Raw genomic sequence first — 26,982 nt, forward strand, 5'->3', positions numbered from 1 at the left:
GACGGCCTAGGAATGGTGGGTTAACTGCCTTGTTCAGGGGCAGAACGACAGATTTTTACCTTGTCAGCTCAGGGATTCAATCTTGCAACCTTATGGTTAACGAGTTAGCACCCCCATCCCCCAATGTCTTAGAATCAAAATAATTAAATCGACTAGAAGCCCATTCACATCCCTATGTTATTGTGTGCGCAGGTACACCAGGAGGCTGTTGGTGTGGAGCACATTCCAGTGGTGCAGATTGACCTCAGTGTGCCTCTCAAAGTCCCAGGTCAGTTTCTCTGGCCACTACTTAATAACCAATTGATTTTGATGTACACTGTATCAGTCAGTGGATCTGCACACAGGACTCCAAACCTAACCGTATCCCTCTTTCTCTCTTCGCCTCTGTCATAACTAAAACCCTCTTCTGTACCTCTTTCTGTCTCGCCTTTTTCTTTCTGTGTAATAACTTGACCCCACTTCCTCTTTCTTTCTCTTCCTTTCTCCTTCCTGTTGGGTTTAGGGATGCCAATGTCAGACCAGTATGTTAAGCTGGAAGAGGAGCGTCGGGAGAAAAACAAGGCAGACAGGAAGAAGAAGGACAAGAAGAAGAGGAGGGAGAAGGGCCGGCAGAGGAGGGGGGACTCGGGCCCAGAGAGCGAGGAGGACATCACCCCCGCACACATGGTGGACATCGTCACTGAAGAGATGCCAGAGGTACAGTAGGCCAGGCAGAGAGGCCAGGGGTAGAGGCCAGGCACTTTCATAGGTGGTTCAGAGTATTGCAGATAATAGAAATGTGGCATACCTTTGATAATAATCGCATATGCAAGGATGTTGTTTTGCTCTGTCACTAACTCCATTCTCTTCCTGTCTCAGAATGCCTTGCCCAGTGATGACGATGACAAAGATCCCAACGACCCCCACAAAGCTTTGAACATCGACCTGGACAAGTGAGTTCACTCATCGTCACTGACCTCTCTCTGTATTACAGATGTCCACTAATGGATTAGTATGAAAGTGTAGGATATATAACCTGACTGTGTTATTATCTACTCTGTGGGGGTGTATAATCTCTTCCTGGCTCCACTGATGAGAGGCTGGTGCTGGCCTGGTCCTCTTCATACTCACACACTCCCTCTCACTGTGCTGTGCTCTGCTCTGTGGTTCTTTCCCTCTGTCTCTCTTATGCACGCACACACACATCTGTCCTCTTGACTGTGCAGTTTGCTGGTGGCATCTCACAGGTGAGTACCTTCCCAGCCCCAGGAAAAGCTCCGTCTGGGCCTGGACTCTCGACTGACTGATCTGTCTCTCTCTCTGTCTGTGTTTGGGCATGATGTGACTTTTACAGTTTGAAGTTTGATCCTTGTTTTCAACAACACACTCTCCTCCTGCTCACCCCTCCTCCATTTGAAACCTTCTACAAGCTCACTTCAGAATATCAGCATTCCCTCCATACAAAACTCTGTTAATGTGCCCACTTTGTGACTGGAGCTGAAGAAAAGCGCTCTCACTTCTCACTGACATGAACAGATTGATGTGATAAGATGAGAGTTTATGGATTTCTCAGTGGAACTGCTGATATTCTCAGTCAAATCCCCAAATCAAATCCTCACCCAATCCATGGATCCTCTTCAACATAATGTTAATCGTTAGTTACTGAGTATGGTAACAATGTGATTATTGTGGATAGTCAGATTAATATAATATTTCAATTAAAACGTTTACATGCTTTGCAAGAACAAAAATGTCACAATCCCGTTTACATGGACACATCTGAAATCCATCTACTTGATGTCACTCTGATCAATGCAGAACATCCCCTATCAAAATAAACATTCTACCCCAGTGACCATTCTGAGGACATATAAAGTTTGAATGTGTAAACTACTTCTAAGACACATACATTCAGTTGTCCCGAACTCACTTCACTCTCGCTAAAGAGGGAGGCTCGCTCGGCTGCTGCTAGCACATGCAGATCAAATACACTGCTAGAATGCCGATTTAAGGTGTTTACATGTCCTAATAATTTGAAAGATTGCTCAGAAAACCAGGTGTTTTAATCGGCATATACTTACTTTGATTTTGACTGTTCGCCGATTTAAGATAAGCAGAGTAGTGTTTACGTGACTATTGCATAATCTGCCTGCTGCCATAATCAGTTTAATATCAAATTATTACTGTGCATGTAAACATACTCAGTTACTGTAGTCACCAACAGAGGCATCAATCCAGTTCTGATATTGGATAAACGTGTTAATGGTGGTCTCCCTCCTGACCTCCCAGCTCTGCCTGAGGAATGTTTTTGAAGGTTTGTGCTGAGTAAGTTTGCGTTTGAAATGTCATGCACCTGAGTGGAGTGGATGGGCTTGTCTCAACTAGCTTCCTTTCCTAATCTCCTTTCTTTCACTGGAATTGAGTAAGTGAATCGACTGGATAGCTTTTCACCATGCTGCTTATAACCTGTCTTTTCCTCCCAGATCAGTGGTCATGGAGGAAAGGAGGCTAGTTAAGACTATTGAGAAACAGCCGATGGCTGTAGTTTGACCAGAATCACCATGTACACCCAGGGCTGTGGTTTTATGTGTCTCCTCTCAGGCCCCTGGCAGACAGCGAGAAGAAGCTGCCAGTCAGGACACACCGTCCCGATGAGGTCCTCAAGAGCCCCGTAGAGGATGGGGAGGGGTTGGAGGTCGCTTCAGAGCCCAAGAAGAAGAGCGGAAAGGAGAAGAAGGACAAGGAGAGGAAGGTGAGGCCCTATTCTTTATGTCCTTGGAATATTTTTCATATTTTTGACATCTCTGTTTTTTGTGACCTTATTGTCTTAAGGAGTGTTTTTGTTGTCATTGTAGAAGGGTAAAGAGAAGAAGAAGAAGAAACGCAAACAAGAGGAAGGGGAGGATCTTATGGAGGCTGGGTCAGAGGAGCCTGTCCACTCAGAAGTGACCAACGATGTGGCAGCCCAGCCTCCTGCCTCCACACCGGAGGTATGACATCACAAAGGGATGGACTACCTTTTTTACAGGGACAAGATTTGCACAATGTCATTCTGTGTAGGGTATTGAAGAATTAAGACTGACACTAAATAATTTTTAACTAATCTAAGAATTTGATTGAATTAGATGTATATAAGATAATCTGTCAAGCAAACACATTTCTTTGGTCATTTTCATTTATCAATCATTGTCATTGCTTCTTTCAAGGCCCCTCACCATCCTATCAGCAATAAAGATTAAATCAAGTATCAATCAGTATTTGTTCTAAGATTGCAGTATGTCTAGTCGCTATCTTGAAATACTTGATTTATTCATGAAAATAACAGTGTAATCTCTGTATCCATTTTCATGAAGAGGTAGTGCTAAAATGTTAACCTCTATCCCCCGTGCTCTTGCTCCCTCTCCCTCCCTCACTGTTGTAGGCTTCGGATCTGGATTTCTGGCTCTCAAATGCTCCAGTGCCCTCCGACCCTCAGGTTGAGTTCCCCTTTCTCTCTCCCTCTCTCTCTCTCTTAGTCACTCCTTGTCCTTGTTGTCATTTATTTGTGTTCTAACAGTACCTCTTCATCCATCTTCTGCTCTGTTCTGATCCTCTTCGCCATGCGTGGTTCTTTCCTTCCTTCCATCCACTTTTCTCTTTCACCCTTGCATTACTGCCTCTCTTTCTGAGGTCACGTAACCCTACTCATTCTGGGCCTGTCGTGTTTTTAATGTTGCTTCTCTCTGTTTTGGTTTTGCTCGGTGTGTCTGTTTCTCGTCAGTGGTGGTGTCACAGTTGTTGTTGTCAAGTTCAGGGGCCTCAGTGTCTGGAATCATGCTGACGGTTCTTGTTGTTCCTATTAAACCAATGCAACAACAGCACAGCTCTTCGTGTGTAGTATGACTACATATAGACAGTGTTTTTGACTACATACTGAGTGTGTGTGACTGTGTGTGTGACTGTGCGTGTGTTAGACCAGGTGGAAGACTAATGACAACAGTACAGTATTCAGTTTAAAGCCAGACTAGTTCATAAAGTTTAGCTCTGTGACCCCACACTCTCTGTCCTCTGTTCTGAACTACTGTATGGGACTGTTTCAAGCAGAATCTGATCATTAGATATACCTTGTTCAAGGGGCTCTGCATGTTGATTTTGTGTTTACACCACACCAACTGTCTGCCCTCAGGAAATAAGCTACGTCTAGCAGTCACCCAAATGTGACTTCACAGTTCACACATCCTGTCAGAACATGTTTCTGTATTTCTGTTTTTTGAGTCGATTATTGTTCCATTTAAGTACAGATGTGAAGGGATACTATTGACAATGGGTCCATTGGAACAATGTCAGGATTTGACAACTTCAAAACAACAAACAAATTACGACTAACCCAAACTATTACCACCTGTACTGGTATATGATCAATAAATGACAGCGTATGTCAATAATCCTTTTAAATGTGTCCATACTAACTTTGAGGGCTCTGTGTGTGGTGACAGGAGGCCGCAGCAGTAACGGACGCTCCCCCTGCCTCCACTCCTGAGGCTAAGTCTGGTGTGGTTGCCGTGGTCGCAGACTCTGAGCCTGAAGAGACTGTGAGTTACTCCACTTTACTGATGATGTCATAATCACGAGACAAATCTCAGCTGTTACTAAGGATACATTTTATTTTATTTTATAAACCTTACAAAACATACACATACAAGCGACAGCATCATTCATTACTAAAGATTCTACATGAAAGACTATACAGGATACTGTATTTTGACAGATCTTGTCTGAGCACAGAAACTCTCCCTCCCTCTTTCTGAATAGACTGCCCTTAACACCATCCCCTGCTTGTTTCCCTCTCAGAAATCCTCGAAGCACAAGAAGAAGAAGCAGAAAAAGGAGGAGAAGGACAAGAAAAAGAAGAAGAAGCACCATCATCATCACCATAGCGATGGAGCCAGAGATGAGTCTGTGCAGAACGGCACGGTGGAGGACGAGGAGCCTCTGCCGGTCAGTAAACAATCACCTTTTAGTCTGTCCACTGGACGTTCAAGTCATAAATCAAATCAAATTCAACTTTATTTGTCACATGTGCCAAATACAACAAGTGTAGACCTTACCATGAAATGCTTACTTACAAGCCCTTAACCAACAGTGCAGTTCAAGAAGAGTTAAAATATTTATCAAATAAACTAAAGTAAAAAGTAACACAATAACGAGACTATATACAGGGGGTACCGAGTCGGTGGGCGGGGGTACAGGTTAGTTGTGCCCCCGCAATACTGTCCATATAAAACTTCCCTACCTTCACCCATTGATTTGACACAAGTATGTCAAGTATGCAGTGTGTATACACTCCCGATATATACATAATCCAGACCTGGGTCTGGTTCCCTTGTTTGCATATTGAGTGAGAAATGACCAGGCTCTTCTCTCTTTACAGCCCATGTCCAATTACGCCCTGCTGGCTGAGAACTCCTACATCAAGATGGTGAGTGGGATGGAGCGAGACGCTTGGGTCCACTGGAGACGTATACTATTGTTGTGTATCTTCTATGTGAATAGCCACTCAAATTGGAACTGGGAGGAGTCGTACCATTGATATATAATACAGTGTATTCAGAAAGTATTCAGACCCCTTCCCTTTTTCCACATTTTGTTACATTACAGCCGTATTCTAAAATGGATTTAAAAAATCTATCTAAACACAATACCCCATAATGACAAAGCAAAAACAGGTTTTTAGAAATATTTGCACATTTTCTTAAAATTAAAAACAGAAATACCTTATTTACATAAGTATTCAGTCCCTTTGCTATGAGAGTCGAAAATTGAGCTCAGGTGCATCCTGTTTCCATTGATCATCCTTGAGTTGTTTCTACAACTTGATTGGAGTCCACCTGTGGTAAATTCAATTGATTGGACATGATTTGGAAAGGCACACACCTGTCTATGAAAAGGTCCCACAGTTGACAGTGCATGTCAGAGCAAAAACCAAGCCATGAGGTCGAAGGAATTGGCCGTAGAGCTCAGAGAAAGGATTGTGTCGAGGCACAGATCTGGGGAAGGTTACCAAAAAATGTCTGCAGCATTGAAGATCCCCAAGAACACAGTGGCCTCCATCATTCTTAAATGGAAGAAGTTTGGAACCACGAAGACTCTTCCTAGAGCTGGCCGCCCGGCAAAACTGAGCAATCAGTGAAGAAGGGCTTTGGTCAGGGAGGTGACCAAGAACCCGATGGTCACTCTGACAGAGCTCCAGAGTTCCTCTGTGGAGATGGGAGAACAAGATTGAAGTGTGTAGATTGATGAGGGAAAATACATTTTTTTATCCATTTTAGAATAAGGTTGTAACGTAAAAAACGTGGGAAAAGTCAAGGGGTCTGAATACTTTCCGAATGCACTGTATATACTGTAAGTGGACCCCTCCTTATGCTCCCTCTTTTTCTCTCTTTCAAGATGAAGCAGGATGCTGATGAGGTATTGGCTGAAGTTCTGTGAACTGCAGGCTATGGGTTTTACAGGAGAATCTTCTAGATGTTCTGTGTGGTTGTGCTTTTTCTCAGACTGTGCCCCCTGGCTTAATCACCCTGTGATAACCAAGCTGTTATGCAGAGACATGTGTATATTGGAAAATGTAACCCTGTTATTCACAACACCATAAGCCAGGGGCATCCTCTTGAGTGTGTGATGTTACGATTCTACTGTCCTACTGTCCTATCAGTGCTGTTTCCAGGTTGCTTCATAAAAATCACATGGGATTCATGTTGGGATTGGAATGGTTGAATCGATTTGCTGGTTTGCATGCAAGTCAATTTGCTGGGCTCCTTGTGTGACCACTGCTGGCTACGGAGTGGGTTGACCTCCGCTTCATCCCTCTCTCTTTCCCTCTTTAGGTGTGTGACATCCAGGGGAACCTGCATGACGGTAGCCAGGTGGTGGTCTCTGTCATCTTTGAAAATAAGTGTGACAGTTTCATCAAGTCCATGGAGTTCAATGTGATGGACTCTCTTAACTCCAAGCTGCAGCGGCCTGAGGGAGCCGGCCCACACGACAGCCTCACTGTGCCCTTCCAACTGCCCCCCGGTGAGGAAGCAGGAGAGACTGGGAGGAGGAAAAAGCTATGGAGACTGTTGTTGAAAGAAGAGCTAAATTCCCATCCAAATATTCAAATTCCCAGTTTACATTCAAACTAATCCATTTTTTCTCTCTTGTTCCTCAGGGATCTCTAACGAGGCACGGTTCATCTTCTCAGTGCAGAGCATTGTGATGCCCCAGAAACTGAAGGGAACCCTCACCTTCATAGTCAAGGTGAGTTAGTCTTGCTCTCCACAAAGCCCTCACATTCCCCCACTATCCCTCTTTGACTCTGGGTACAGTCTATTTCACTGCTCAAGGTTCTACTGACCTTTTCCCTCACTTGTAAAAGTGTATTGTTAACCTTCTGCTGTTATAATGTTCTCCCACAGACTGAGGATTCCTCCACTCATGAGAAACTAGACTTTAAACTGCACTTTACCTGCACCTCATACCTGATCACCACTCCCTGCTACAGGTCAGTGCAGCTAGCTGTCCCCAAAGAACCTCATTCTGCTGTTTTAATAATAATGAACGTTTCCTAACTGTAGATTTGGAGCTATTGGCTTAGTGTGTTGTGCCCTGATCTGAACTTAAGATTAAACTGCTTGTGAGCTAGAATGTGATGCGTAGTGAATGTGATTGTTGTTGTTTACAGTGACGCGTATGCTAAGCTGTTGGAGTCAGGGGACCTCAAGGGAAGCTCTCTGAAGCTGGAGGGAGTCAACCAGCCTTTCCACCATCTAGTGGCTAGGATCTGCTTCCACCACCACTTCTCTGGTGGGTACACTGGGACGGGGGAAGGGGAGGCAGGGGGAGAAGGTGTGGGATATGATAGGGACTGGGGAATACAGGAGGAGAGGGTAGGGCATTGGGAGGTATTAGGTTGAGAGTGGACATTTATTGAGGTGATTTGTAGTTCATTGTGTCGTCTTGCAGAAATCTCCCTCTTTGAATGAACATTTAGATGATGATGTGGTAAATAAAGACCTTTTTAGATTTTGAGTTGTTTAATGAGCTTACGGTTGTGTTCCCGTCTCAACCAGTGGTGGAGAGGATTGATTCCTGTGCCTCCATGTACAGCAGGTCAATCCAGGGTCACCACGTGTGTCTGCTGGTCAAAACTGTAAGTAGCTCCCTTCCTCCTCATCAGTCAGGGGACCAGACATCTAAATATTGGTCTCCATTTAACTCAAATGAGATCTTCTCCTCAGACATCCTTGTAACGTTGGCCTTCTCTGTCTGTCCCTGTCCGTCGCAGGCTGATCAGACCGTGTCTATCGACGCTAAATGTGACGAGCCGGGGCTGCTTAGGAATGTGCTGGATGAGATCAAGCTGACCTTCTCTCAGTGCTGATTGTGTCTGACAGTTCCTTGGTGCCCCCCTACCCCCTGCTCAGCCCCTCCCTCACTGAAACACATGTAATCATGTTACAGACACTGCGGCTGGCACTCCCAGGTTCACCTTATTAATTAGTCCTCAGAATCACACATTTCCTTGATGCCCCTCTTGCACTCAGAACTGCTCTTTCTCCTTCACTGTTTCACTGATTTGCTCTATACAAACCCCCTCTGTGCGCTTTTAGTTTCAAACTGTTTTTCCCTGCTCCCCCCTCCACTCTCTCTCTCTCTCATCGTCATTACAGTCTGTGACGGTCATGTAATGTAATCTGACAACTGGACTTTTTTTTGTTGGTTGAATTGTGTTTTTACTGTCTTGATTTGTATTTGTTTGTTGCTGTTTTTGTTTTCTGATGTCTGTCTCCGCCTTTCCCCCTGTTGCATTAAACAACAGCGTGTTACTACTACTCTCCTCCATAGTCCCATAGAATGTGTGACTTCTTCTGACTGGCCCAAGTTGGAAATGCTATGTCAACTTTAAACTGCTCTGAGCTGACCTCATGTCTGAAGGAGACTGACCTCCCCTCTGGTGTCACTGCTCCATGCTTCAACTATGTTAAGCTTCAGTTTGACCCGTGTCGCAGTAACATATCAATCCCTGTAAGAATTTGAAATGCCTGAGCTGGAAAGTTACACTAAGAGTGTATTAGAAAAAGAGAATGCAGGCGGTTACACTTTGACCAGGTCAGAACTTAGACACGCTGGAACTCCCCGAAAAAAGGAGAAAAAAAGTATGTTTCTGCAACCTTTTCCAAAAGTGAACATCGTCCGGTTTCCTTGCTCTGTCTCTTATTATAGACATGGGTAGAATGGTGTCTTTTTACAATTGTATGATTTATCGCTTTGATTATGCTGTAATCGTGGAAGGATATTGTACTGCTCATCTGCCGCTCTCTCTTGCCTCAGGCATGTCTACAGTATCTGAAATGAGTGACAAAGTAATATAGAACTTGCGGAAAATGAAGGCCAGCTATCACATATTGCCGCTAGCGCCTCTCACGTGGCTTTGCTATAATAGCAGGCTCTCCATACTTAACTGTTAGTTATCCTATGTGTTGATAGGCTTAGTTTGAGATCACCTATGGGGATGGAAGGCTATTCTAGTCGTCATTTCATTCTGGGAGATCAATGGTACTTAGTTGATAGATTTTATTTTGAATCAGTATTAACCAATGTGGCTTCTTGTTTACTATTCCTTTCTTGAGAAAGCAAACAAGTCGTCAGTCAAGACATTTGTCTTTCATATCATCCAAACCTCTTGTGTCTGTGTCACTAACTCTCACACTATACAATACATCCTACATGTCACTGATATACAGTCATAAACCGATCTTACTCCAGTGTTCTCTTCTCTCAGAACTGCCCTGCCGCCACATGTGCATTGGCACAATGATGAACATGAACGGTCATCATTTAAATGGCTTCTTCCTTTCTCATGACTTGCTGTCTAGTTACACTCAACGCATCTCACTGCCTGGTCCAGCACGATGTAGTAGCAACTTTAAACTGATCCCATCATGTTTTGGTTGTATCCCAACTAACCCGCATTCCTTTCTTGCAAGTGTAGATGAGTCATTCCATGAGTTTCTTCTGCACCATGTTAGTGTGAATACAAAGTGAAGAACTTTCAGGGATGTTATCCACAGAACATATCCTTCCTGGAAAAGTGCTTTGATTTAAGATACAGAATGGCAATGAAAAAAGCGCCTGTAATCATACATTGTACTAATTAAAAAGTTCTGTGCAGAGTATTTCATAAAAATGTGTATCTTGAATGATTAGGAAATGTATACTTACTTAAAATATAGAATTTCCCTATCCAAGGACACTCACACACATCCAAAACTCCCTTGTCATTTCTTGGTTGTCTTTTTCTTCAATAGTTTTTTTTATATGAAGTGAAAGTTGAATTAATCATGCTACAGTTTTTGATGGTGTTGTATTTTTATCTATTATAAGTTCATACAATTCAAATGATATCTTTGAATATTTTAAATTATTTAACATCAGGGGAAGGAGGTTCTATTTGGTGTCATGGCGCTGAGAGGAGTAGAGAAGAAAAGGTCTTGTGATACAGTTCAGAGAAGCTACCCACTGTCTTAATACTTTTTTTCTGGTCAATTGTAGTGATTATCTTGCTGAGTTTGGCTTATGACATTAAAATATATTCTCATCGCTCCTTGTTTGAAGGTCTGGTCCAACTCCTTCATTGTCTATTCTCCAGCTATATGATGTAATATGTTTTAAGAGGGGACTACATGAGCAAGACAAAATTAGTCATATACTATCAACATTCCCTTTTAGAACAGAGAAGTCTACCCAAATTGAAATAAAGACTGAGCTGCTATAGTCTGTTAAGGTGAACCAATAAATTCACACATAATTATTTCAGGCTTTTTATTCACATCTGATCACTATGTACGATGTCTGAGTATCAAACATACTGTATAATCAAAGCCTATGCAAATACTACCTTATCAAGGATATTTAGTTGGCCAACATCTCACTTCAGCATGCACTATAGTGGCCTTTCCCAAAAACCTGCCTTCCCCAATAACTAATACAGTACACTGTGTGAAACTGCATATTCTTTATTTGTGTGCAAGTCCCTTTAAATTATAAATGTCAATATAGCCTAAGTGATTTGGAGGCTGTGTGTAGGTACTGTCTAACTTCAATTCCCATATGGAAAGAAGTGGAGGTGCAACAAAAAAACACTACCAACATTTTTTTAATTTATTTTTTTAACAAGATTAAAATATTAACGTTTCGGGCTTCATGATTCTGAAGAATTCAATTGCAGACCGAAACAATATTTTAACCTTGCTTAACTATTAACTTAATGCCGAGCGAGTGTTGTGCCTTTTCAATAACTTCAATTCCCAGAAAGCTTTGCGAGCACTTTATTGCTCAGGGCACCAAGCTTTGTGGGACCTGCTTGAGCGACTTTAGTGGCGACACGGTGAAGTGGCTACTGTTGTGTAATTGAGGAGGGGAGATCCCTACTCAGACAGCCGTTAATTTGTTTGTTTTCTGGTTTGCTTTGACTACTACAATTTACTTCGAGCAATTCTGTCTTACGGTCAATGAGGATCAACAACAGATTGGCGAGAGGAACTACTGTAGCAAGCTAGCTTTGGGTTTGTGGATTGGTTGGTTGTCAGCGAGAGATTTACGGGTTGGTTTGTTCGATCACAGTGGAAGAGAACCGAACGCGAACGTAATAACACGACATTTTTGTAGATGTGAGGAAACGTGAACAATCAAAAGGTTTCTCAGAGGTTGGTTGTGGTGGAATTAGATACCTACCTTTGTTCTCTAAAAAGGTCTAGATAGGTTTTTGTTTATACAGATCGTCGCGGACTATGGCTCATGGACATCATGTAGCCAGTTCCCAAAAAGCACTAATGTTAGAGATGAAAAGTCTTCAAGATGAGCCAGTTGAAGGGTTCAGGATAACTTTAGTGGACGAGTCGGACTTGTACAACTGGGAAGTTGCAATATTTGGACCCCCAAATACTCACTATGAGGGAGGTTATTTTAAGGTGAGTATGCAATTCCTGAATATTTAAGATGGCCATCAAATCACTCAAATAGTTATCGCAGTTGTTTTGTCCAACCTTGGTTAACCAGAACAAATTGTGCCTGGTCAGTGTTCTCTTGCCCCTGAACTACAGTAGAACGTCTGTAAATATTATGGCGAGAATAGTTATATTTTGTCACTTTTGTTTGTGACGTAGCTAACTATTGACAACCAACCTGGCCTAGTTTGCCGACATGAGATGACCAGCTCGAGCAACATCTGACGATCCACAAAACATGTTAACGTTTTCATGGAAAACTTTGGAGAAAACAGACATTGTCAACTTATATCACTGTATTCAGCAGGGCCGGACTACCGCATTTGGGGCCCCGACACCTATCTCCAGTGCCCCCCCCCCCAACCCATTTTGCCATGGGGCAGAGAGAAACGTTATGGATATACATCTGCTGATAATGATGATAAAGACCAAATCGGACCTATTTCTATTGTAGTTTCTTATATAGTGCAATAGTAATGGTGTCTTTTTGTTGGCACTAACTGGCTTGTTGGTCAAGGCCTATGGGGAAATTCATGTTTTTTTTTTATACCTGAATTATGAAGCATTTATGTAATCAAAACAAGCACGTAAAGTCTTCATAGTTCATAAAGGTCTGGTTAACTGACTGATATTACCTCATAGAATAAAACGTATAAGATCTCGTAAGCCTTTGTTAACCTTAAACCTTATTTTATGCATTTATCCCATTAATTTCCCCCGTTGGAATGGCTGAACTAACCAGAGGTAACTTAACTTCAGTTTTTTAGAACTAAAGCTGGCGATCTCTGTAAGCCATCAAACAGTTCCATCGTTTTCATAGTTAAGCAATAGCAGCTGGTAGCATTGTCCATCCTGTTTGAAATGGACTAAGTTGAGCTGGGTGACATGGCCAAAATATATCACAGTATTTAAAATAAAATGGACAGTTTTAAATTTGCTTTATGAGTAGCGCATGACCGTACGGTGGCAACATGCATTCTAAGTGATTTAAATAGGTCTTTCTCCATTTTAATAATTTTCTGCATTTTCATAAATTTCTGCATTTCCTACACTCATTTGAGAGCATTTCCACACTGCCACGTAGGACTGCATATGGGCAAACAATCTAGGCCTTGTTTTTAACCAAACGTTGCAATTGCGATTTGACTTGTGATTTAGAGCAAAACACTTGAGTGAACTGTTGGCAATATAATGATTATTTTAATTGTATAGTTACAATATAATAGAGGGCACTTTGAATACAGTGTTTGACATGGCAACAAATGAAAATACCAGGGAGGAGTTATTGTGACAGGGTAGGAACCTAAGTGTTTCCTAGGGGACCCTATAATCTTTGGCTACATTTAATGTTTTCTCTTAGCTACTTCATGTAGCTTACATATTCTTGCTTTGTGAATAACTCTTTGTTTTAGAAGAAACTGTGGCACAAACAACATGCTGATTTAGGACTCCACCATCACTAGTATTATCAGGCTGTATAGCTAATTATGTTTGCTCTGACTCTACATTTATTAGCTAGCTAGTGATTAGTATTAGAGGCTAATAAGATTTAGGCCCAATTTGTTAAGAAAATACAAACTAGCTTTTTTCAGATTTTAGAAACAAACTAATAGTGTAATTCTAAACATTAGTGGAGTTATATTAAGAAGCAAAGTGAACAACATTGTTAAATGTGCTGCATTGACCATGCAGACTTAACTTGTGGTTGAGGAACAACAAATGCGCTTCTTGAGGGGCGGGGCTAGGTCTATGTGGAAAGCGGCATGGAGAGGGATGACTCAAATAGCGAAGTAAACTATAAAAGTAGATGTTAAACACAGAGTATCACATTTAACAAAGCAAAAATTCAAATACCGTTAAAGGTAAAGTAAAAACCCAAACCGGTTCATGCATCAATACCGGTATATCGTAAAATACAGTATACCGCCCAGCCGTCACTCTAAGCACCTAGTATTATAGCCTAGTCTCAGTACCTACATATATTTTCTTATTGATATTTGGATTGTAAACACTCAAACGATGGCGTGTTTGTTTCTCGTAGACTAAAAATGTGGGTTTTTGTCTCACTGGGGTTAAGCTGACTTAGCATCCAACCTGCAGATGGCTTTTCCTGTTTGTGTCCCTCTCAGCAAAGGCAACTTTGTTGATAGTGCTCCTAACTCTATGTATTAACAAGGGTTGTTTACCATTTAGTCTAAAATGTATATCTGGTTGTAGCTACTGTATTATAGTACTAACCAGTGTGGCAGATTTAAGTTCAAAAGTAAACAATAACCACAACAAGTATGAATAACTTACCCAAACTGTCCATACAAACATAATTAAATCGCTCTTTTGGAAAACAGGTCTAAAGACAGATACAGATTGTGAGAAATATTTTCTTTCTCCGTTATCTTGTAATCCCTACCTTTATGAAAAAAGATTGCAGTCAGAGTGCAGTATAACCGCATGAATTTTGCAGTGTAACTGCAGTTAAAGCGCAGTATAACCACAGACAGAAGGGGCCAGATGTCTCACAGGATGTATAAATCTGAAGCCTCTGTTTAGAACGTTGAAATATGGTGATGAGGGGAAGTCCAGTGGCGGTAAGTGGGATAATAATACTTATTTGTCTGATTTCATACATGTACAAGTGTGTGTAAATTTGAAATACATTTTTTGCATATCCCTCGGAGAGTTGGGTCACTGCCAGGGTCTGCCATTTTCAACCATGACGCAATTAGGGTTATGTGCCTTGCTCAAAGGCAGATGGGGGATTCGAACTAGCGACCTTTCGGTTACTGACCCAATGCTCTAACCGATAGGCTACCTGCCAGCCACATAAGAGAGAAGATGGAGCTAGATAAAACTTTTCTGACATTCTGCAAATTTTCTCATCGATGAAACATTAGAACTCAATGCAAGTTTATTTTCCCAAAACTAGAATCTGTTACAAACGCTGTGCAGTAAGTTTTGTGGACTTTGCCAAAGTTTCCAAAAAAGGTGTTGTTTAGGAGTACAAGGGTGAATTGAGTTATTGCACACATGCAATTCACAGAGAAGACGTTCCCTAACAGATATATGAAAATGCATGCTAAAACGTACCAATAGGATCTCGCTAGCTCGTGCTCTGCCCACCTCCTTGCTTGTTTTGCCCACTATACTAAATTGACTCCCATTGGAAATTACGCAGATGAGATATCTTAGGTTAGTTACCAGTATATTTGGTATAACTGCAGTTCAAGTGCAGTACACTGCAGTTATTCTGCAATAACTGTGTCAACAATACCACAGTCGACTGCAGTCACTAACTTACTGCAGTTTAAGTCTCTTTTTTTGTGTATAGGTATTGTTTAGCCTGCCTAAGACCTTTGTGTAAAAGAAGGCTCATGTCCTCTGTTTTGCCCGGCAACAGTGGGTGGTATAGCTTACAGAGGGAAGTGCAGTAGGTTAGACCTCTTCATTACTTGCCTAGCTCAGAAAGTACACTGAAAAAAATAAAAAAGCAACCTTCATAATTTCTAAGATTTTACTAAATTACAGTTCATATAAGGAAATCAGTCAATTAAATACATTCATTAGGCCCTAATCTATTGATTTCACATGACTGGGAGTACAGAGCTGTACCTGTTGGTGACAGATGACAAAATAAAAAGTAGGGGTGTGGATCAGAACTAGTCAGTATCTGTGTGACCCATTTGCCTCATGCAGCACGACACATCTCCTTCAAATCAAATGTTATTTGTCAAATGCGCCAAATACAACCTTACCGTCAAATGCTTACTTACAAGCCCTTAACCAACAATGCAGTTCAAGAAATAAAGTTAAGAAAATATTGACTAAATAAACTAAATGTGTGTGTGTGTGTGTGTGTGTGTATATATATATATATATAACTATATAACTATACTGAGGCCATATACATATATCGCATGGAGTTGGTCAGGCTGTTGAGTGAGGCTTGTGGAATGTTGTCCCACTCCACTGCGCGAAGTTGCTGGATATTGGTGGGAACTGGAGCACGCTGTTGTACACGTCGATCCACAGCATCCCAAACATGCTCAATGGATGACATGTCTGGTGAGTAAGCAGGCCATGAAAGAACTGGGAAATGTTTCAGCTTCCAGGAATTGTGTACAGATCCTTGTGACATGGGGCCGTGCATTATCATGCTGAAACATGAGGTGATGGCGGCGGATGAATGGCACGACAATCAGCCTCAGGATTTCGTCACGGTATCTCTGTGCAGTCAAATTGCCATAGATAAAATGCAATTGTGTTCGTTGTCCGTAGCTTATGCCAGCCCGTACCATAACCCCACCATGGGGCAGTCTGTTCACAATGTTGACATCACCAAACCAAATTCCCACACGATGCCATACACGCTGTCTGCCATCTACCTGGTACTGTTAAAACCGGGATTCATCTGTGAAGAGCACATTTGCCCGCTAAAGTCTGTTACGACGCTGAACTGCAGTCAAGTCAAGACCCTGGTAAGGACAATGAGCACGCAGATGAGCTTCACTGAGACGGTTTCTGACAGTTTGTGCAGAAATTCTTTGGTTGCGCAAACCCACAGTTTCATCAGCCTTCGGATGGCTGGTCTCAGACGATCCCGCAGGTGAAGAAGACGTATGTGGAGGTCCTGGGCTAGTGTGGTTACACGTGGTTTGCGGTTGTGAGGCCGTTTGGACGTATTGCCAAATTCTCTAAAACGACGGCTTATGGTAGAGAAATAAACATTCAATTATCTGGCAACAGCTCTGGTGGACATTCCTGCAGTCAGCATGCCAATTGCATGCTCCCTCAACTTGAGACATCTGCAGCATTGTGTTTTGTGACAAAACTGCACATTTTAGTGGCATTTCATTATCCCCAGCACAAAGTGTACATGTGTAATGATCATGCTTTTTAATCAGCTTCTTGATATGCCAGACCTGTCAGGTGGATTAATTATCTTGGCAAAGGAGAAATGCTCACTGTCAGGGATGTAAACACATTTGTGCACAAAATTTGAGAAATAAGCTTTTTGTGCGTGTGGCAAACTTCTGGAGCCTTTTATTTGTGAAACATGGGACCAACACTTTACATGTTGCATTTATATTTTTGTTCTGTGTATTTTAGCCTATATTTGCATAACTGTTGAAGATGGTGAGCATTTTCCTTCCCGATATAGGGCAAGAGCTCTCGTTACAACGATAAACAGGCATCAAGGTAGGCAGTGGTGTAAAGTACTTAGGTAAAAAATACTTTAAAGAACTACTTAAGTAGATTTCTGGGGTATACTATTTTTATTTTTGTCAACTTTTACTTTTATTTCACTCCATACATTTTCCCTGACACCCAGAAGTATTTGTTACATTTTGAATGCTTAGCAGGACAGGGAACTTCTGATCTGGCGGACTCACTAAACACCAAGGCTTCATATGGAGCGTGCCCCTGGTTGTCCGTAAATAACTAAAAAATCAATGAAATAAATAAATTAAACAAGAAAATGGTGCTGTCTGGTTTGCTTAATATAAGGAATTTGAAATTACTTTTACATTTGATACTTGAGTATATTTTAGCAATTACGTTTACTTTTGATACTTAAGTATATTTAAAACCAAATACTTTTAGACTTCTACTCAAGTAGTATTTTACTGGGTGACTTACTTGAGTCATTTTCTATTAAGGTCTCTACTTTTACTCAAGTATGACAATTGGGTACTTTTTCAACCATTGGAAGTAGGTCAGGGCAAAGTGCTTTTTTTCTTTTTACTACAGTAGTAGGCCTATGTTGTAAATGTGAGCTCTTTCTGAAGGAAGGTTTGTGAATAAAGATAACCTAGACTAATGACTGGGTCTCCTGCATATCTAGGTACTCCACTATTGTTCAGTTAGGGTTGTTTGCACCTGATTGCATCAGTCAGAGGTGGTGTTTCCAAATGACATAATTGTGATACATTATGCTGATCTTTGTCAGCTCAGCTAAAGATCCCAGTTATTCAGAGACCTGTTTAGGCTTCCAGTCTTTTCTGAGCGGTGCAGTAGGTTAACCCGGCACTGTGTTAGCTAGGAACATTTGTATTGTGGGTGCTGTGTACAAGCATTGTTGGCCCAGGAATGCACAGCTTGGCTGTGAAATGCACAGCAGGCCTGTGACTCATTGTTCCTTCTAACAAACGTCTCCAACAAACCAGTTTCCCTGTTCTAAGACCCTCCCTATCTACACAGGTTAGACAAACCCTCTGTTACGTGCTGCTTTTACTTATTTATTGAAAGAGTCAGTCAAACAATGACGTATGCCTATTCAATACCGGAGCAAAACATTTACATCAGGGTGTAACTCCTGAATATGTCACCAGACCAAACAAAATATTGATGGTACACTATATATACAAAAGTATGTGGACACCCCTTCAAATTAGTGGATTCGTCTATTTCAGCCACACCCGTTGCTGACAGGTGTATAAAATCGAGCACACAGCCATGCAATCTCCATAGACAAACATTGCCGTAGAATGGCCTTACAGAAGAGCTCAATTACTGTCAACGTGGCACCGTCATAGGATGACACCTTTCCAACAAGGCAGTTTATCACATTTCTGCAGTGTTAGAGCTGCCCCGGTTAACTGTAAGTGCTGTTATTGTGAAGTGGAAACATCTAGGGGCAACAGCTCAGCCGCGAAGTGGTAGGCCACACAAGCTCACAGAATAGGACCGCCGAGTGCTATAGGGCGTACAAATCATCTGTCCTAGGTTGCAACACTCACTACCAAGTTCCAAACTGCCTCTGGAAGCAACGTCAGCACAAGAACTGTTCGTCAGGAGCTTCATAAAGTGGGTTTCCATGGCGGAGCAGTCGCACACAATCCTAAGATCGCAATGCCAAGCGTCGGCTGGAGTGGTGTAAAGGTCACCGCCATTGGACTTTCTCTGGAGTGATGAATCACACTTCACCATCTGGCAATCTGACAGACGAATCTGGGTTTGGCGGATGTCAGGAGAACCCTACCTGCCCGAATGCATAGTGTCAACTGTAAAGTTTGGTGGAGGAGGAATAATGGTCTGGGGCTGTTTTTCATGGTTTGGGCTAGGGCCCTTAGTTCCAGTGAAGGGAAATCTTAATGCTGCTGCATACAATGCTATTGTAGACAATTCTGTGCTTCTAATTTTGGGGCAACAGTTTGGGGAAGGCTCTTTCCTGTTCAGCATGACAATGCCCCTGTGCTCAAAGCAAGGTCCATGCAGAAACGGTTTGTCACAATTGGTGCGGAAGAACTTGACTGGCCTGCAAAGAGCCCTGACCTCAACTCCATTGAACACCTTTTGAGATGAATTGGAACGCCGACTGCGAGCCAGGCCTAAATGCCCAACATCAGTGCCCGACCTCACTAATGCTCTAGTGGCTGAAGGAAGCAAGTCCCTGCAGCAATATTCCAACATCTAGTGGAAAGCCTTCCCAGAAAAGTGGAAGCTGTTATAGCAGCAAAGGGGGGACCAACTCCATATTAATGCCCATGATTTTGGAATGAGATGTTCGACGAGCCGGTGTCCACATACTTTTGGTCATATAGTGTAGGTCTGCAAACGACACTAAAATACAACACAGTGAGAAATAAAGTGGAAGTAACCTAAACTGCTTTTCCAAATACTCAATGCACTTGACATTTGTACGGAGGGAACTCATCTCATTCATTGCCAATGTGTAGCCTTCATTTAAATATTTGCCCATTGCCAAACACTCTTTGCTGGATCACACACTCACACACAACTACCCTGTTCTCACTAGCTGTGTCCTCAGCAGTGCTAGGGCCTGAGAGGCTGCCTTTCCTGGTCAGCTCGGTTAGCCCAGGGCCTGCATCCTAATGCTGAGTGACACTTGCAGCACCACTGCATTCCAGCCCGGGTTGACCCTGTCCCTGGGACACGGGCCGAGGACCCAAGTCACCTGCCCAGAGAATTGGTTCTGTCAGGGCCAGAGGGCAGAATCACTGCTGCCTGGGCTGGCAGCTCTGACTTTCCCTCAAGCTCAGGGCTCAGGGGAGATCTGCTCAGTCCATCAAGACCCAGTCTGTCCCCGCTCTCTCATGTTCGCTCTCTTCATCTTGGGGACTGCATTGTCTTCCCATTCCCTTCATTAACACACCAGCAATCCTATTAGCTTAGCTGTCCCTGGCAACCTTCCACTGTGCCAGCCAGCTCTTTACGCTCATAGTCAACAACATGTCCCCCAAGCAGAGTAGGCCAAAGACAGCCCTCTTGTTTTTCTTTTGACAACAGAGCCTTCAGCTTTAAGATGTTCATATTGTGTTGCTTGAGTTCAAAGGCTGTCATGATGAGGAATAGCTTTAGCTCCCCTACTTCCTTTAAGTGATGTCATAGAGTTTCTAAACCCAGAGACGCAACATCGCAAGACTTCCAGGCACGCTCTCGAAGCAGACCAGGCCAGAGTTTGGGGTTTGAGGAGTCAGTGAGAGAAGTGAAAAGTTATTCCTTAGTTGTTAATTTTCTCAATCTAAAAGCACAACCTAGATTTGAGCTTATGCCTTAAGTATTTGAACATGTTATTACTCCAACCTTGTGAACGTGACCGACTGGACATGTTTTATTTTTATCCAAAACTACTTTATATCAAAGGAATGCCTTTTGATTTGACGGCCTGCACATGCGCAATTCAGCGCGAGATGACCGTTGGACACGATTACGTGTTTCAGCGCATGAGCTTAGCTAGCCGACGTCACCTTCAACCGTGATCGGGGATTTCTATTGGAGTAGCAGTTTCTGCTAATCTTCATACTGTACTGTCATTTGGTGACATCATTCATACACTTCCTCAACCACAAGGTCATATTCATTTTCAACTATGAGATTTCTGCCACGAATGGTGTATTTCAAAATGTACTTTTTTGCACAACACAATTAAAGACCACTTGGTCCGTGAACCGCAGGCTAGAGAGCACACTAATTGCCTTCAACGTAACGTGTGGCCGCTGCATTCAGTCAGTTGACAGACACTCATTCAACACCTTGCTATGGTGGCAGTCTGGTGGCCTTAGGCTGGTGAGAGGAGGTGGCCTGCGCAGGGCTGGGCTGTCCTGCCTTGGCCGATGGAGTCATGTTTCCCCCTCTGGCTGCCTGGCTCGCACACAGAAATGAGAGGGGGAGAGAGAGAGAGAGAGAGAGAGGCAGTGCCATTCCTGGCCCTGCTCGAGCTGGTGCCCCTAGGGGCCCTGTGAAGAGCAAGCCTGCCATTAGAAAAGGGGGCCCATGCAGAGGTAGTCCTACAGTACTCCTTCCAACAGTCAGCCTAATTATGATGGTGTGCTTACATGTTCCAAGCCTGGGGGTGATATCCTGCTAAGAGAACAGGGCTCCATTGACAGGCAGCCTGTTTCAGCTTTTGTTTATTTCAGAAATAGGCAAACGTTTGGGCTAGTTTAGCATATCTCCAGATATTCCTTGACTGGATGAGGTTGAATGCAAAGCACTTGCACATCCAATGTTTTCCCTACATGGATAAATTGCTAATTTAGCCTACTTCCATGGGAATTAGGCCCAACAATAATGCTTTGTGTCAGAAAGGTTTAAATAATGGTTGGTGCCTTGGTCCACAGCTAATTCAGTCCTCTCATGTCCCAGGGAACCTTATAGTAGAGCCATTACAGATGTGTGCAGCATTGCTGCATTGTTGTCTTTTTACAGTACTAAGGGTCTGGGTTTTGACAGGCACTCTCGTCATCGTGTCAAGTTGGTTGGCAGCTTGTAATTAGGCTAATTGCATTTGTGAAGTGGACCGTCGTTCAGTCTTGACGGTGCTTCTGGTGTAGCGTGTACTAGTGACTGTATTTCTCCTCCCCCACACTAAAAGGGTTCTGTTAAATGAGGCAGGACCCTGGTGTGTCTGGGTAGGATCATCTAAAGCACCTCTATCACATTCTAGTCTACAAAGACGTGTGGGGTGCTCCGCTGTTCTCAAGGGCACGTTCCTCTTTTCATTCACACTCTGTAGAGCAGCCAGGAGAGAGGCAATGAGAGTGAGACAATCTGAGAGCGAGGGAATCTGAGAGCGAGGGACAGCAAGCTTGGGGACTGGTAGAATGGTGTCGGCAGACGGGGAAGGTGGTGCATTGGGAGAAGAACAGAATGATTAGTTCTGTGAGGGTTTATGCTGCTTTAGCTGACCTGGTTTACTTTTCCCTGATTCCAGCCTACCTTCACAGGGTGTGTTCTCTCTGACTGGCTTCGCCACACATGTTTTTAGGTCACCATCCAAGAAAGATGGGTCTAGGTAGGTTACAAGGTTGATGCTGAGCCTTGCAGTTCTGCTCTAGATCCTGTTCTTCCTGTGCCAGCCTCTCTACCTCCTCCTACTGTCTGCCTGGCTGACTGAAGCAGCAACATATCCTGCCAGTTCTGTACCTGTTACTAGGTGATACATAAAAGCAGCTGCCGCTTGTTTCCACAGGGCTCTCAGGAGAGCCTCACTTCAGAGAAACATGGAGCAGAGCAGCTAGGAGAGGCTTGGTGGGGCACAGCCGGGAGAGGAGAGGCTTGGTGGGGCACAGCCGGGAGAGGAGAGGCTTGGTGGGGCACAGCCGGGAGGGGAGAGGCTGGGTGTGGCGCTGCCGGGAGAGGAGAGGCTGGGTGTGGCGCTGCCGGGAGAGGAGAGGCTGGGTGTGGCGCTGCCGGGAGAGGAGAGGCTGGGTGTGGCGCTGCCGGGAGAGGAGAGGCTTGTTGTAGTGTGCATTGAGGAGCTAGGTTCAGGGGTGTGTGTGTGGCATGTACTTACTATGTGATTAGAGACAGTCAAGCCTCACGGGCATGGAGGGGATATTTGAGTGTGTTTGTGTAGAGTTCAGAATTTGGCAGGGAAATGGAGCTAATATCCCTATTTTGAACCTCTTGTTTGTCACCTCCTTGGGATGTACTTGATGAGGTAGGCAGGGTACAGCAGCAGTCACACTCCACTGTCCTCCCTCTCTCCTCTCATCCCTCTGGGCTTGGAGTCAGTTTTGCAGACAGGTCAGGGTTTTCTCTGCTGCCATGGAAAGTTTCCCTCCTCCCTCTCTGCCTGTGAGTGCAGCCTGCCTGCCATGGGCATTGTGAGTGTCAGTGCTCTCTATGGAGGATAGACCCTACTTTCTGTTTCCCTTATCCCCCTCTCTATTACCCGTTTCAGACCGAAGATGTAGTAGCATATATTACCTGCAAAAATATAAGGCAATGTTTATATGACCCCCTTTCAAAGAGCCCCTTATTTATCACTCTCTTGCAGGTATACCCATGTTTTACATCAGTGGGTAACTGGCAAATTGGGTGTGGTGGAGCGTGTTGTTAAACCATGGAATTTGTTTGCATTTCAAATTAGGGTGGTGTTTAACAGTGGAAGTGCTTATGAATTTACCTGCCAAAAACAGAGAACCATTCACAAAGACCGATACCTGTATTTTGGTTACAGGGCCTGTGAAAATGCAGGAATTATGACGCGGTCTTTAGGTGGCTTTTAATTGATCATGTGTTTTACCCCCTACCCCTTTCAGATATACCAAGAAGATGGTATAAAAAGTAAGCATGATAAATTACAGGGATTTTTGTCTGTGTATGAAAATAATATTTCAGACCAAGAGTCCCGCCAGGATCAGCCATTTTCTATACTTTAATTAACTCATGCAAAGAAATAAAACCCTGGGTTATGTCTAGTGTGGGTTGCATCTAGTGTGTTTTATAACGTGTGTGTCTTTGTTCCATTCCTATGATCAGGCAGCAAGTAGGCTATGTTGGGCAGAGTATGAGAGTGTTCTATTGAGATCCATGTCGTGGCTCTATGTGGACAGGGAAAGTGTGAAGCCCTCTATAAGCCACGTGGTGAAATGTTATACCATTACCTTATTATCTTACAGGGATCCCTCTTCCTGCTTTAATAAGCCACTTGCTCTTATATATTGCACTTAGAGCTCACCTTACGGGGCTTAAATGTCCCTCTGTGTTTCCACTGGCCTTAGCACCCTCACTGACTGCTATGCTAGCTGGAGCTAGGCTGGTATGTAAGCTGCAAGGCTGTTGTCCCTGTGTTGTGATGCCCGTCTCTGTCTGTATGTTGAGTGTTTATGTGAACCCCAGTCATTCTGGACCCGAGCCAGTTCGGATGCATGGCCCCAGACTTTTACAAGCTAACAGGATTCTATTAGGCCTATGTCAGGCTTTCCACTCTGGGCTTGTTGTTGTATGGGCCTGGTAGATATGGCAACATCCCCCTGTTCAATTTGCTAGTCACTAAGGGCTCATACAATGCAATCAGCAGTAGGCCACAAGTAATGGTCTAATGTCGGCGAAGGCTTGTGTGGAGTTTGTGCACAACCTCCACCCCTTACATGTTCCACCCCTCCCTCTTGAAAAATAAGTTATTATCTCGAGACTAACCTGGTTGACCCCAATTAGTCCACTGGTCGACTGCTGTTGGTCGACCGAGATTGTTTTAGTCGAGAGATATATATATATATATATATATATATATAGATAGATAGATAGATAGATATTTGCGCCACTCTCAGTGAACTTATCCATTGCGGAGGCCTAAACTAAAAGCCAATGTATGCTTGATTGTACAATGTGGTCTGAGGGTGTATCAATTGCAGAGGCCAACTCGTGCTCTGTACCACATCACCATCACTTCCTTGACAACAGCTTTGAACTGCTCCACAAAGCGCAAGAAGTATGAATGCCCTGACCGAGGCCATATCACTGTAAATGCCGCATGGCCAATGCAGATGTTGGATTGACCATGCGCCCAAATGCACAATACACTTCTCTCTCCAGAATGCGCTCTTTCCCGCCAATTTGTGCACATTCATTGTTTCATAACTTCATTGTGTGAGTTGTTTGCGTTTGATTGTTTAATGTATATCAATTCCCCGTTACATATTTCACCTGTGGACACATTGCGGAGTGCACAACCTATGTTACATTTGTGAGAAACAAGTTTTGGTTTATTTAATTCCATCCGTTCTGTAAATTCAGTTATTGACAGGAGCACTGCAAACAAAAGACAATGTTGAGTAAAGATGCGCACACATAGAAGCGGTCCTACAGGCTACCTAGCCTGCTCGCAAATGTAGGCACATAAATGTGCATATTTGGGGATCTGATAGTATTTTTGATTGGCTTAACACACCACCACTCAGTCATGTTTTCTTCACCTCAAACAGCAAGCAAACAAAATCTGTTTTTACATCCATTGAGAATTACAATAGTTCCTCAAAGTATTAGAAACATCTTTCGAGCTCTCTCCCTTTCAATAACCACAGGAGCGCCACAATACTACTAGAATTTGTTTTCAATTGTTAAAAAAATGTATACCCCATTTTCTCCCCAATGTTGTGGTATCCAATTAGTAGTTAGTCTTGTCTCATCGCTGCAACTCCCGTATGGACTCGGGATAGGCGAAGGTCGAGAGCCGTGCGTCCTCCAAAACACAACCCTGCCAAGCCGCAATGTTTCTTGACACAATGCCCACTTAACCCGGAAGCCAGCCACACCAATGTGTCGGACCCGGAAGCCAGCCACACCAATGTGTCGGACCCGGAAGCCAGCCACACCAATGTGTCGGACCCGGAAGCCAGCCACACCAATGTGTCGGACCCGGAAGCCAGCCACACCAATGTGTCGGACCCGGAAGCCAGCCACACAAATGTGTCGGACTCGGAAGCCAGCCACACCAATGTGTCGGAGGAAACACTGTGCACCTGGTGACCGTGTCGGCGTGCACTGCACCTGGCCAGCTATTGGAGTCGCTAGTGCGCGATGGGACAAGGACATCCCTGCCGGCCAAACCCTCCCATAATCCGGACAACGTGCCTTAAACCACTGCGCCACCCGGGAGGCCCTCGCCACAGTACTTTTGAGCTAATATTCTATAAGAGGAACAGGAGCTCAAGCAGTAGAAAATTTGAAGTTCCGGGACTTAGGGCCCAGAATATTTTATACAATGTTGAAAGTTCACTAGTGCAAGCTTTGGCAGAACCCAGTTAAATAGTTGATACAATGTTTCAAGTTCGTTTTACGCAGGCTGCAATGTTTTTATTTGTTGCCTTTATGTAGGCTATTTTCACATAGTTGGCAATAGCAACAGAAGTTACTTTTTAGGTGTATCATTTTCATTTAGATTTGGATAGAATTTTGATTAACCACATGACAATGATTTTGACATATGAAGACGTTATTGTTAATGTAAATGAATCTGTTTCACAGAAATGTGCATATGAAAACCATAACTGGCACGCAGATCGGTAGAAATGGTAAGATACATTTTCATTCCACATGAACTAGTAATTAATATCAAAGACTTGTTCTTATTCTGTCGGTATCGATAGTCTAAGAGTTTATCCACGTGGTATGGTTAAAAGTTCAGTAAGAGGAATGCATGGTCAAACCTTGGCCCTCTCGTTATCGAGGTTAGCTGGTCTCTGACTCCATGTGTAGCCTATTACCAGCAACTTCAGGAGAGTGATGGCAGAATCTGAAAGCCAGAAGGAGCGGGAGGAGAATAGTTGGGTCAGGTTTCTTTTCTTCTGGTTATCTAGATCTCTGGTGTATTCTTGAGGCATCAAACCGTAAGGTTAAAGCATCGGACAAGCTCAATGCATATAGTTGATTTTATTAAAGCACATGGGGAGTGTCTATATATTGAAAAATACAAGTTTAAAAATGTTTAGCAATCGATTGGTTGAAAGAACAGACGACTTTGGGAAAATGCCAAATAGCGAAGCTTCTGCAGTGGTGTTCAAATGTAGACTAGAGATGGGATCTGTAGTCCTCAGATTCAATAGTGTGCAACTGCAGCCCGCAATTCGCCCCCCCCAACCCCACCCTCGAGCATCCCATTGGTTATTTCATGAAAGACCGCCCCCTCAAGCATCTCATTGGTTCCTGCATGAATGCACCCCTCGAGCATGACATCTTCATGTTTGTGTGACACTTTCGAATGTGGGTCAAAAGGGAAATAAAAGTGTTGAGT

General features: G+C 43.4%; 2 protein-coding genes across 5 annotated transcripts in view; both read left to right on the forward strand.

Annotated features, from left to right (window-relative positions):
• LOC115192590 (AP-3 complex subunit delta-1) overlaps nucleotides 1-10,601 on the forward strand; it is a 42,644-nt gene extending 32,043 nt beyond the window's left edge. Inside the window, exons 19-34 of one of the 3 annotated variants that reach the window (XM_029751267.1) lie at nucleotides 193-268; nucleotides 518-696; nucleotides 859-932; nucleotides 2,581-2,731; nucleotides 2,835-2,969; nucleotides 3,401-3,454; nucleotides 4,455-4,550; nucleotides 4,810-4,956; nucleotides 5,390-5,437; nucleotides 6,406-6,426; nucleotides 6,843-7,032; nucleotides 7,169-7,257; nucleotides 7,416-7,501; nucleotides 7,682-7,803; nucleotides 8,070-8,149; nucleotides 8,285-10,601. In XM_029751267.1, coding sequence (XP_029607127.1) covers nucleotides 193-268; nucleotides 518-696; nucleotides 859-932; nucleotides 2,581-2,731; nucleotides 2,835-2,969; nucleotides 3,401-3,454; nucleotides 4,455-4,550; nucleotides 4,810-4,956; nucleotides 5,390-5,437; nucleotides 6,406-6,426; nucleotides 6,843-7,032; nucleotides 7,169-7,257; nucleotides 7,416-7,501; nucleotides 7,682-7,803; nucleotides 8,070-8,149; nucleotides 8,285-8,380 — 1,644 coding nt within the window. In that variant the 3' untranslated portion in view covers nucleotides 8,381-10,601. Of the gene's footprint in view, nucleotides 1-192; nucleotides 269-502; nucleotides 697-858; nucleotides 933-2,580; nucleotides 2,732-2,834; nucleotides 2,970-3,400; nucleotides 3,455-4,454; nucleotides 4,551-4,809; nucleotides 4,957-5,389; nucleotides 5,438-6,405; nucleotides 6,427-6,842; nucleotides 7,033-7,168; nucleotides 7,258-7,415; nucleotides 7,502-7,681; nucleotides 7,804-8,069; nucleotides 8,150-8,284 lie in introns of all 3 variants that reach the window. The other 2 variants (XM_029751266.1, XM_029751268.1) reach the window with 2 other exon arrangements.
• Nucleotides 10,602-11,346: 745 nt separating this feature from the next.
• Nucleotides 11,347-26,982, forward strand: part of LOC115192591 (ubiquitin-conjugating enzyme E2 R1) — a 42,022-nt gene continuing 26,386 nt past the window's right edge. For both annotated transcript variants that reach the window (XR_003877962.1, XM_029751269.1), the window contains exon 1: nucleotides 11,347-11,969. Coding sequence is in view for 1 of the 2 variants with exons in the window: in XM_029751269.1 (XP_029607129.1) it covers nucleotides 11,790-11,969 (180 nt within the window). In the remaining variant the exon portion in view is untranslated. The remainder of the gene's footprint in view (nucleotides 11,970-26,982) is intronic.

The sequence above is a fragment of the Salmo trutta genome, chromosome 4 (assembly GCF_901001165.1).
Source record: "Salmo trutta chromosome 4, fSalTru1.1, whole genome shotgun sequence".
Lineage (NCBI taxonomy): Eukaryota > Metazoa > Chordata > Actinopteri > Salmoniformes > Salmonidae > Salmo > Salmo trutta.